At 36.7% G+C, this 13,125-nt stretch overlaps 1 protein-coding gene across 1 annotated transcript in view; it reads left to right on the forward strand.

Annotated features, from left to right (window-relative positions):
* Positions 1 to 13,125, forward strand: part of LOC309401563 (uncharacterized protein) — a 33,503-nt gene that overhangs the window by 17,164 nt on the left and 3,214 nt on the right. The window contains exons 9-13 of the mRNA XM_081970633.1: positions 7,218 to 7,709; positions 8,354 to 8,436; positions 9,788 to 9,944; positions 12,047 to 12,208; positions 12,539 to 12,664. Of these exons, the coding sequence (XP_081826759.1) occupies positions 7,218 to 7,709; positions 8,354 to 8,436; positions 9,788 to 9,944; positions 12,047 to 12,208; positions 12,539 to 12,664 (1,020 nt within the window). The remainder of the gene's footprint in view (positions 1 to 7,217; positions 7,710 to 8,353; positions 8,437 to 9,787; positions 9,945 to 12,046; positions 12,209 to 12,538; positions 12,665 to 13,125) is intronic.

Consider the following 13,125-nt stretch of genomic DNA (forward strand, 5'->3'; position numbering starts at 1 on the left):
AAGACAAACACCCACCTACCTAAAGGACTATGTCACCTACCGTAACGTCCCATCTAGGAGGGGAGGGGTGTTAGATATTAACATATATCGGGATAAGTCTTCCCTCTGGTCCGCTCCTACAGCGGGAAACAGGTATTCCTCTGATTGGTCGAGGGGCGTGCCCACTCCCTATAAAAGGGGAACCCTCCGACCTCAGAGTAAGCTGGATCACTATTACCACTAATAAAGAGCTGTTAAGTCACTTCGTGTCCGCAGTCTGTCTCTCGTTGCCCAGATCTAACATCTGATGCTCCTGAAATTAACAGTGTCTAAATCATGAGTGTCCAACTTTTGGCTTGAATGAGCCATCATGAATAAAGAGGAATTATGTTGAGTAACATATAAACTGAGGGGCAGGCATGGCGGCTCAACAGTTAAAGATGCTGAGCTTGACAGTCCGGGTTCAAGAGCACTGCACAACAGGGTGAGCTCCTGTTCCTGCTCCAGATCCTGTCCACCTAGCAGTTTGAAAGCATGAAAATGTGAGTAGATAAATAGGTAACACTTTGATGGGAAGGTAACAGTGTTCTGTGTGCCTTTAGCGTATAGTCACACTGACCACATGACCACGGAAATTTTAGACAATGCTGACTCCCTTGGCTAAAACATGGAGATGAGCACTGCCCCTAGAGTTGGAAATGAGTGGATGGGGAAAACCTTTACCTTTTCACAAAAACAGGGATATTTTTGCCTTGCCTCAGCCCTGCCAGGGGCTGAGGGAAGGCAAAAATTGGATGTGGGGGTAGGGCTTCAGGAGGCCAAAAATGGCTGTATTCAGTGTAAAAGTTGCACCAACATTTCCACGCTCTTTTAAGGGAGGGAAAGGTGCATCTTATACTCCAAAAATATGGTATAATATACTTAATGTATATAAATCACATAATGATGAAAGTTTTGATTTTGTGGGGCCACATTATTAGCTGTCCAGGACCACATGCAGCCTGCAATGGCCACATCTGGTCTAAGTGAAGGGCCTACAGATTCTAATTGGAAGGGTAGAATTAATTAGGATAAGATAGTCCCAAAGAAATCCAGATCCTATGTAGATCCTATGTAAAAGGAACAGCTTTTAAAGGCACAGCCAGCACCTTCTAGTCAGTGGAACTTTCAAAGCAGCGTCACACGGACAGACTGAAATGTGCATCATTCTATAAGCGGCCACTTTCTGGAGACGCTGTACTTTCAGGATAGTTTTTAAATGTCAGCTGCACATGAAGCGTCTTGTACCAGTCCAGGCACAAGGTGATTAAGCCACATGAAACTAAGAGAAGTGTGTCTCATTCCAAGAAGGGTTGAAACTGTTGCGCCAAATTGACAGCATCACTGAAAACACATTTAGTTATGCAACAGAGTTGTGTTAGAGACTTATAAATGATATTTCTCACTACTCTGGTAAATGCCAGTATGCCCATGCTAACTGCTATCACGTCATTAGCAAATTATCTCTAATATGAAATAGTATGTGACAGTCTAGCAAAGCCATGTAACTTTTTACAATATATGGCATTAATATAAATGCTCAATTCAGTAACAGATGTGGAACATAAATACTTCATCAGCAAACCTAGAACTTCTTAACATGGGATACTACCGAATTTCATTTTAAACAGATAAGCAAATGACATTATCAAAGCTTGGTAATCAATTAGAATTCTGGCCTCCCAATAGTAGCCGTTACAGTGCAAATGAAAGAACTATAGCACAGGGGAAAATATCAATAACTGTTCCAAATTGATTGGGCTCATCAAAAGATCCCAAGAAAACTCTCTTGAACCATGATATGGTACCACTGGGAACAACATTCACAGAGCAAGATTGGGATATTCTGAAGAAATATCTTATTATCTGTTCAGATAGATACAGTTATTTAAAATGATTTGCTCTCTGGGAAAAGTTAAGTCTGAAATAAGTATTAATATTTTGAACAACATAATTTAAAGAAGTCTAGTTTGAAAAGATAAGGTAATGATTAAAGGATGAGTTATCCTGCAATATGCTGTTCAAATAAAACAAATATATATCTTGAAAACAGAATTCACTATACAGTTTAAAAATTAGAAGACTGGGGGGGAAATAATATGAGTGCCTTCTTTACTTTCTTGTTTCATCTATTTTTCTTTGGCTATATTTTAGCTCCCTCAAATTATCTTGCAGCTAGCAGTTGTTGCAACACTCACAGAGAAAGAGATGTATGTAATTAATTAATCATGAACATGCTGCATACTCATCAGATTCTAGGCAATCTCAGTGTTCTTAAAATATTTGTGAACATTACAAAATGAGTTTGACATCCATATATTGATCAGCAATCTCTTTAACAATTACTGTACTATATAAAACAGAGAATCCCTGACAAAACTAGATCCCCAAGGCATCAAGCAATGAGCAGTTAGGTTTGTGACATCTGGAAATGTTTTTAGTCATTTCCATGACTAAAGGAATGGATGAAGACAAATTCATACTATAGTAGTAGAAACAGAATGTCCATGGTATTGGATAGTGTTTCTCAATCTTAACAACTTCAAAATGTGTGGATTGGCTGGAAGTTGAAGTCCACATATCTAAAGTACCTTAGATTGAGAAACATCAATATAAAGTGATCAGTTTCTAGGTCTGTATGGACTTGAATAAGAGCATACTCTATTTTCTGTATATACTATTAATTCTGCTCCAATTACAGATAAAGTGCCTCTTCAAAGTTATCATTGAATTATCTCAGCAATTTCTGTTGAATTTCTGCAGCAAATATTAATTTAACCATCAAATATTTGTAGCTGTCACATTGCCTTCTACAGGACAAAGTGAATGCATAGGATAGGACAGTGGTTCTCAACCTTCCCAATGCCGCGACCCTTTAATACAGTTCCTCATGTTATGGTGAACCCCAACCATAAAATTGGTGTCTCGGTTCCTAAGACCATCAAAAATATGTATTTTCCGATGGTCTTAGCGACCTCTGTGAAAGGGTCGTTCGACCCCCAAAGGTGTCCCGACCCACAGGTTGAGAACCACTGGGATAGGAAATGGAACTTTTCTCTTTCTTACAATGTCTTCCCTATTTCTGTTGTTGAAATTCTAATGAGAAGAAATTACATTATGAGAGAAATTGGAGAGGATTAGTACATGTGTGTTATATTACTACCATGAAAATGCCCATTCGCTATATACTAGAAAACAGAAGCAATTTAAAATAAGCAGATTTAAACTCCTGAGCCTTGCATGGAAACAAGAAAATTCTGCAAAACTTCATAAAAAAGAACTCTCAAATGCAAAAATAAAGGCAAATTCTGGGAAAAAAAGTTATATCTAACTTCAAATAAAATCTAGGAAATTCAGATTTGACTAATTTGTAAGACAGTGAAATGCTAGATGGCAGTACTAAGATTTTAGAAGAAAGAGCTACAGGTAAACCTACATTCATTAACTTAATTAGTTGGTTTAAAGTTCACTAATGATTCTGTCCCACAATAAAACTTGGGGCCAAAAAAAAAAAAAAATCAAAAGCCCAGGAAGGCAGCAGGTATTCAAAATGGAGCTGGGATCAACTAATAACTTCAATTTTCCTTCAACCTCTGAGAAAAACCACAAGCAACTAAATCCATTTCTGGGAAAAAAAAAAACAGGCAAATGTAGGCTTTGTATAAATTATTTGCTCAACTAATTAAAAATACTTTGGTGCCAGAAAGCGCAGTTAACTTTGCCATATTACAAGTTCTGAGGAAAGATTTGCAATTTCAGTAGCATGTACGTTTTAATGTGCCAATACCGCTCCCTAGTGAATTTACAGAAATGTAATAGCTAAAATTCTCTTCCCCTCCCTTGCTCTAGGCTTTTTCTCACAGTACAGCCATCCACTTTAAAGAATTATGCTCTGGCTAGATGCCAAGCATTCAGCTTAATCTATAATGATTAAAGTATTATGCTATGAACACTTGAGTTGAACATGGTTTACCTGCTCTTATCAAACAGCTCTGCAAATAAAGTTACCAGGTATCTTTGATTACTATTAAACTCCCTGTGAGTATATGTACACAGTACACACACAACAAACATTCATGAGCACTGAATTCAAAGAAGAAAAATAATCTTAAAGGTAGATGGCATTATTACTATAATTCAATTCAGTATATATTTAATAATGTGTGTTTACAGTTGTCCAGCCTTTTTTATTCTTGACCCAAAAGCAGCTCTATTACAATGGATACAACAGATTCAAAATGTTCCCTCCAAAAATCACCCTCGCCCTGAATTTAATCAAAAAATGAAAAGAAGTTCTATGATTAGTGTTATAATAATGCTGCTCTTTTTCTTCTTCCTTTTCTTCCTCTTGTTGTTCTGACAATACATTCTTTTAATTAAAAATATACGAACTAGATAGCTCAATCATACTTCTCATTTGATTTTTCTTTTCTTTTCACAGCTGTGGTTAAATATGCAGATTGACATACTTAAAATTAAGAATTCTTGCTGGAGACAGATAAAGGAAACAGGAAAAAGAAAGTGGACTTATTACAGCATTCATTTTAAAACAAGAAACATTTTTTTTTGATCCAATTATCTGCTATCTATATATTAAACTCATCAAGGAACTATTTTACCCTATTTAATGCTTCCAGTTATGCTATGTTTTACAAATATTCTTTACTTCACAGAATATCCCCATATGAAATGTGACACCCTATATTAAATAAAACAAAGGAGTTTTAACTCAAACATGTTATATGAAAATCTAGGGAAATATATTATTTCCACACTTAGAAACCTACTTATTTTGGAAGATAGATTTTGACTACAGAATTCCCTCAAATGTTTTGGAATTCCCCCAACTGTGATTCGTCTCTGTTTTTGGAATTCTGACCTGGCAGTTCAAGATACTAACTTGTGAGCTATTTAGGTTTCTGTACCTGTTGATGGTGCCATAGTGAACACAGATGTCTTCAAGATACAAGACATAAGGTAAGCTTGAGACACAAGGTAAGCAAAAAGTGTAGTGTATATTAGTTTCACAGATCCCAATCAGCTATGTAGATTGGGTGGGAAACTATCACACAGGTGTTGTGCCAACTCAGAGGAAGGTCTAGAATTGCTTGAGGTAGAAGATTGTGAGAAGCAGCTACTGAAGCAGAAAACAGGATTTCTATTATCTTGAGGAAAGCCCTTTCAGCCAGATTTCATCAGGCTGCAAAGCTTTTTTTTTTCTGATTCAGTTGATCCACCATCCAATCTCAGGGAACAATTGGCTGCAGAAGTGCAAACTCAGGTGACAGCAAAGTAGAGGAGAGAATATCAGAGAAACAGAACATCATGTTCATGAGTAAGTTATTTAAGTAAGCAGAAAAAAAATTGGCTACCTGATAATTGAGCCTTGAGGGGGGCTCTGAGAATTCAAGTCTTAAACTGCCTTCAATCACTGCCTCCTGGAGCAACGTCTGCGTACTAGGTCTATTTGTTGCTCACACTTCACTCTCCACCTGTTATTCTGAAGAATTCACTGTTTCATCTGTGACTTCACTCGAAGTCTGTTTCTAACTGCTTTTACTCTAATTTAACATGACTGCTATTTTAGGTTTGGTTTCTGCTAAACCGGTCAACCTTCATCTTAAGCAGGACTTGGCATATTTTGGATTCTTGAAGTGCAGTCTTCAACTTCAACCTTCTACCCCACTTAACAAGCACTCTCAGAAAAGTTTAGAAGTTGACGCCACACTTAAAAGGACCTCAATCTTGCAAAGCTTTCCAATTCCCTCTCCCCCCCCCCAAAATAGAAACAGACACCTTCATTTTAAAGGTTTATGCTTTTTGTTTAAAATTCCAGTGAAGCAGTGGTGTATTAACCATTAAGCAGATTAGGCACGTGCTTAGGGCCCCAGCCCCAAGGGGGCACCACAAAGTTGAGAAAGGAAAGAAAAACAATGTAAATTTATACAGTATATACAAAGTAGGGGGGCACCAAGATTTTTCAGTGCTTAGGGCACCAGTGAGCCTTAATCCACCACTGCAGTGAAGCATATTACCTCAAAGAGAACAAGGTAAAGTTAGTCTAATGAAGAGAAGCATCAGGGTTGACATGATAGCAGTGTTCAAATATTTGAGGGGCTGCCACACAGAAGAGGGATCAAACTATTTTCCAAAGCAACTGAAGGCCAGACAGGGAAGAATGGATGGAAACTGAACAAGGAAAGATTCAACCTGGAAATAAGGAGAAATTTTCTGACAGCAAGAGCAATCAACCAATGGAACAGCTTGCCTTCAGAAGTTGTGGGAGCTTCATCACTGGAAGCTTTCAAAAAGAGACTGGACTGCCATCTGTCAGAAATGGTGTAGAGTGGCGGGTTGGATTAGATGACCTACAAGGTCCCTTCCAACTCTGTTAATCTGTTAAAAGCATCTGTTAAAATACTGTAACATTTCATGTCTGTGCAAATTGTTATTCCAGCAACAGAGAGATAGGGTAAATTGCCAATTGATGCAATTGATGACTTAAGCAAAACAAAATACAATTTTCTTCCCTGGTCCCATGAGGGCATGACTTTGGGCAAATTCCCCAAGCCATACTCAACAGAGTGACTGGGAGGAAATTTACCAACCCATGAAAGCTGATTACTACATTTTAAAGTCAGGCAGCACACGTATTACCTATCTGTATTACCAGCCAGGCCTTTACCCGACTGTCCTCAGAGGTGCAAATTCTCAATGAGAAAATGTGACTGTAAGGCAAACACTGAGGTCCTCCATTCTTCTATTGTGTGAATGAAAAAGGCTCAGAGGGTAATATGATAAATTAATGTTACTTGAATATTTGCTCTGGGAATAGGAAGAGTAATGCCTGGGGTCTAATAGATGAGGGAAAGAATTACTCACCTACAACTGCAATATCATAATGAATTTTTGACTTTGTTCCTCCCTACTCCACCCTCAGCATAACAAACACCCTTGGGGCACTAAACTGAAAATGGACATAGGTTGAATTAAATGCTAATAGGATGGAGGGGAGGAGAAAACCAGTTGTAGCTTACATCTGCTGAGCAAACAAAAAACAATTTCGCCAGAAGTAGGAGGAATTTCAGAAGCAACACCCTAATAATCCTATAAAAGGCAGAGGAAAGTGCCCCGTTAGCATACTCTCTGCCTTTGACTCTGCCTGTTATAGCTCAGCAGCAGCACATCACTGAACTGCAATGTCTCTTCGAATTTCTACTGCATCTAGGAAAATATCTTCCTATGAAGGAGGTGCTAAGATGTCAGGCATTGGTGGAGGAAGTCTATATGGCTTTGGTGGGGGATCTATGGGAGGGTTAGGCAGTAGCTATGGAGGTGCTATGTGCAGTGGTTATGGTGGATCTGGATATGGTGGTGGTGTTGGCTTTGGCAGTGCCTCTGTGGCAGGTGGTGGTTATGGAGCAAACTATCGCTCTGGCTCATCTGTTTCCATGAGTGGGGCCTATGGAGCTAGTGATAGCGTCTTTTTGGCTGGTGCTGAAAAGGAAACCATGCAGAATTTAAATAGCCGCCTAGCAAACTACCTGGAAAAGGTGCGTTCCCTGGAGGAGGCCAATGCTGAGCTTGAACGTAAAATTCGCCACTGGTATGAGAAAAATGGACCTGGGGCACCTGGAGTGACTCGTGATTACAGCAAGTACCACCACATGATTGATGAACTCCGCAACCAGGTAAGAAAACAATTTTTGTCTAGCATTCTCATACAACTGACATTTTCTCTAATTTCTATAAGAGTACAAAATAAGTTAAGGATTCTATTTTAGCCTATACTACAATGAATGACTCCTGTGACATGACAAGCTATCTCTTTATCAAGTGCTTAAAGTATTTAATAAAGATATCTAGCAAAATATCTAGCATAAATGGAAGGAGAGGGAGAATTTCAGTTCAGAAAAAAGTACATACTTTAATAAAACATTTAGAACCCCAAATGAAGTTGATATAAAATTGTTGATGTATCATAAACATTAATTAAATGGAAGCAGTGTAATTTAAACAGAATTGATGATATTTTCATAAATGTATAGATGTAAAAATCTGGTTTAAAAACAAACTTAGTTATCTATCTATATACTTCATATTTGAAGAAGAAAAAGGTCTGAAACAATATATTGGCCAGAGTAATTTGGAAAACTTACTGTCTGGTAGATTGTTTATATCCTCAGCAAATAAATAAAATTGCACTTCAAGGTGTTATTTTCTCTACTAGCAATCCCTCATTATATAAAATATACTACTAAAAAAATAACTAAGCAGTATTTTCTACCAGAACAAGTGGTTATTATTGATTTGTAATAAATGTTGTTCTTTTTAGATTGTGAATGTAACCATTGAGAATGCTAATGTAGTCTTACAGATTGACAATGCAAGGCTTGCTGCTGATGATTTCCGAATGAAGTAAGTTAAATACATTTTTCAGTTTTGAAACTCCTGAAAAATGCAGTTCTTTGCACCTTCTCATGTCTTCCAGAAATACTAGGGTTATTACGAGCATAAAGACCAGTGTAACATTTAAAACTCCCTCTACCACTTTAATGTTTCTTGCACTAGGAGTTAGATCTAAGTTTACATTATAATTAGAAAATATCCACTGAAATTAATTAGGCTTTGTTTAGCAGAACTTTTTTTCCAAGTCAGTTGAAGTATGGTGTCATATTTCTATTACTTCAATTAGTTGCAATTAAGTTCTGCAAAACTGGCAATCTTCAGTTATGCACAAATATAAGAATAAGGTATATAAAGCTATAGCATCATATCTAGTATTCAGCTCTCTACCTTTGTTGTATCAACTATTGTGCTAATATATTGCATTAGCACAATGGGTTTTTTTAAAGTTTCAGTACAAAGATTCATGGTTGTATATACACTACAAATGAGATAGTTTTCAAGTCTTACTTTTCAATTCCATATCAACACCTTTACTGAATCTGTCTATGTTTCAGCTATAATAGTTTGCACAAATCCTAGCAAGTCATCCAATCTCTACTAGAATACCATGTCCTTTCCTGATGATCATTCAACCTTGGAACCTTTAGAAAGAGCTTTTTTTCAATCTTGTAAGCAGCTATTCAGTTTCTAAGCTACTAAGTAATGGGACAGAATTAATGGAATCAATATGTGGCAATGTAATGTCTCCATTCAGTCAGGCATAACTTCTTCAATACGCTGCATTTTATTCTCCATCTTTTTTTTTCCATTTCATTTTCATGTATCAACAATATATTCTTATGCATCATCAATGTAGGGTTGCTCGTGGGAAAAGATTTCTATTTTTTATACATCTACAAATATTTCTCTTCTCAGGAGCCTTATGTGTGCACATATGTGTAGACTTACATTTTGATCAAAGAATAACACCATTAGGATATATATTTTCTGTTTAAAGCATTTACTACATCTAAAACTGAAGCTCTCCTGGCATTTGTGAGATGGGAAGCAGGGAGATATTACACAAAACTGAACTCGAGTTCTACAATAAGCCAATTTATAGATATTCATAAAGAAAAAGTTTCCACTTTCTTAATCCTTTTGCTTTCAGCAGTTTCCAATTAATGAGTGATAATTGAGGAACACCAGAAGCTGAACTAGGAAGCAGCAAGAACAAAATTTTCTTTCTGTGAACTTCCTAAAATTAACTTAAATGATGTTCTAAGTCAATACTTTATTAAGTGCTTTCTAGCTCTGATTTTGTCCTTTCGTTGCTAAATATAACTATCGCTCAATTAATAAATTCATTTATTTCCCCCAGATTTGAAAATGAGCTCTTCCTTCGTCAGAGTGTTGAAGGAGACATCAATGGTCTGCGTAGAGTGCTTGATGATCTCACCATGAATCGCTCTGACCTAGAAGCACAACTTGAAAGTCTCACAGAGGAGCTGGCATATCTTAAGAAGAATCATGAGGAGGTAAAGGACTTATTTGGTTTCCATCACAATCCACAGAACTGACTGCATGGATTTCAAATGCAACAAAAAGGGAATCTGAATTTTGTTGAGTTTCTTTATCAACATTCTAAACTTACCTTTTTAAACTTATAGTTGTAAGATTCCACATATGAGACTAATCTTCAAACTCTTTTCCAGTACTGGTTGGGAATTTTAATCTAGGACATCCAAAGAATCCTAAATTGCAGACATTAAGATAAGATACAATTTAGTACAATATTTGTATTAAGATCCCAGGAGTTTGCAGAATACAGAATAGAGGTCTAATGCTGCCCATAGAATGTTCATTTAGGATAGGGAAAGACTCCAGTTTGAATTTTCACTTATCCATGACACTTACTTGGTAACCATAGTAGGTAATTTTCAATCAATCATCCTCAAATTGATCTGACTGTTCAGCTTGAGTGATTCATCTGAATCCTCAAAAAATAAGGCTATTTAGTCCTACATATCTTTTTATCATTATTTATCAATTAGAATGGTTTATTTTAACTATTACATTTAGTAGCATTGATGAAAAGAGAGTATTCTTTCATTTTCTTTCAAATTTTAATCACATAACATTATGAAAAATCCCACCTGAACAGGAAAAAAATCCATATCTAACAGGGAAGCTGAATTTTCAGAACATAATACTCTATCAAAATTAAGGAGGTTAGTTGTGTCATAATTTAATTAGTAGAGTACTTTCATCTGCTGCCGATGTGATATAAAATTATTTCCCAAGACAGGTTGGGGCTGGGCTTTGTTACTTGGATTGTAAATTCCTCCAAGTATCAATTAGCAGATCAGTATCTTATACCTAGATAAAGCTGGAATATTTAGGTCATTCCCAGAGACAAGCTTAGTCATCATCAAAATCTGGAAAATGCTGAGTTAAAAGAACTCAGGTTAGTCCCCATATATCTAACTTCAAAATTTCACAGATGTTTTTGATTGGAATGATAAAGGTGAGATGTGTTGCTAATTATGTTACATCTTTGCTCAATGGTCCCAGTCAAAGACAATTCTTTCTACTTTTTTATCAGTGTCTCTTCCAAATATATTTGAGTATACTGTACGCAGTTCCTGAATTACTAATCATTTCCTATGCCCCTCACTCAGAAAGCAAATCTAAAACTTTCTCTCACTGTCCCTGATCCACTTATTTGTTACTGTGAACAAAATAATACCCTTTTCAACCTAGGCAGCCAGTTGCCTGAAAGGTACATTGCATTGTACATTAGGTGGATTACTTCATTAGCAGGTTTGGCAAGCAGAAACCCAAAGGGCAGAAATTAGTGTGAATTCCCATAATAGGCATAGGATGAGAAGAATATGAAATGTCCCAAGGCTGAAATGATGATGAGCTGAGGCATGTTATTAGGGGGGAAAGAAAGGCAGATTGATTGCAGTTCAAAAAAAATAAAAAACAACATTGGTACTGAGTACTCTAAGTGGGATTGAGGAGGGGCAGTGCCAGTGCTGAAACAAAATAACAAGAAAAATTCCTATTGTAGAACAAATATAAATAACACTTGAGTGCACATTCCATTTTTTGAACACCCTACATTAACTTAGTATCCCCATTCCTGATAGATGCTCCAAAGTCAGTCAGGAAGATTGAATCTATTCCAAAGCCCCAAGGCAAGCCTTAATAAGACACACATCATTTTCCATGTTGTCCTGGGGATTCTTCCAATAAATATATTAATAATTTCTTATCAGAAATCTGGGGATGCCAATCTTTCACTTAGAGACACATGAAAAGTTTCATTATAAAAGTCTATCTATTAAAGTCCAGTTGAGTTGGTTTGTTCAGTTAGCGCTTACGCAGAAGGAGCTATGTTTGCCTGATTTTGCTCTCCACCTAAACACCTATGAATTTCACATATGCCTACAATAGATATAAGTCAACAGAGGAATCAACAAGGATACTGTGGCTTTTACTATTCTCCATCTCTCACAGGACTACTTAAAATGGCTTCATTTCTATCTCTCAGGTAGATTTCAAAAAGCCACCATAACCAGACTTCACTGGTTCTGAAGTATACACGTAACCTGCTTCCAATTTTTATATTCAGGAAATTACTCTATTGAGGAGCAGTTCTACAGGAGATGTTACCGTGGAAATGAATGCTGCTCCAGGAATAGACTTGACTAAGCTACTGAATGACATGAGAGCACAATACGAAGATCTTGCAGAACAAAACCGTAGAGAAGCGGAAGAACAATTCATCAAAATGGTAAGATGGTACCCCAATTATATTTTTTTCACGTCTCCTCCAACTGCACTAAAATGTCAGTTTGATAACTCACATAAAAAATGAATGTATATGTTGAAACGGTTTTCAACATATTTCTTTTTAAAAGAAAAAAAAAAGGAAATACTCTACTCACAAGAAAATTCCCCTGAAAAACAGAAAGTTCTGGTCCCACTTTTGTGTGTTACAATCCACCTATATGACATTACTCTGGCTATTGTGCATCCAAATTAAATTCTACCCAGAATTGCCTACTTTTGCTCTATATGTTGCTTCTAAGTTATATTTTTATTGATCTCTCCCTCCTTATAGAGCCAGCCACTGCAGCAACAGATCCACGATGATGCCGGTGCTGTAAGCACAGCCAGGAATGAATTAATAGAACTCAAACGAAGTTTCCAGTCCCTGGAAATTGAATTACAATCCCTTTTGGCAAAGGTTTGTGTTTGCTTCCTTTCTCTCAAAAACAGCAGGAAATCAAAATAAATTTGTTGTTCTCTGGTCTGAAACAGACTCGCCCTTTGTTTTAATAAAACTGTGTTTACAAATTCCTAAACTGAAGAGTTACAGGACTCTAGCAGAAAATAAAAACCCACACATGCACTGATGCAAATTCCAAATTCAGACCTCAGATCACAATTTATGGATCCCCATAAATTATAACAGTCTGGATTTTGTTGCTGGGTTAGAAAGGGATAACCTTAGATGAGCATTGAAACAATGACAGTTAGTCTCTAGCAAGACTACTGTGTTTTTTAATGGCTAGTAACTTATATAGGTTTGTTTATGAGGCTGTGTTAGAGGCACAATGTAGATTGTATTTATGTTTGTTGTGCCAAATTGAAAAGGAAGAAAAGAAAGAAAGAAAAATCCGTATGTTGTTAGCAATCCCAAGTATG

This window comes from Natrix helvetica (genome assembly GCF_964273705.1).
Source record: "Natrix helvetica genome assembly, chromosome: Z".
Classification (NCBI taxonomy): Eukaryota; Metazoa; Chordata; class Lepidosauria; order Squamata; family Natricidae; genus Natrix; species Natrix helvetica.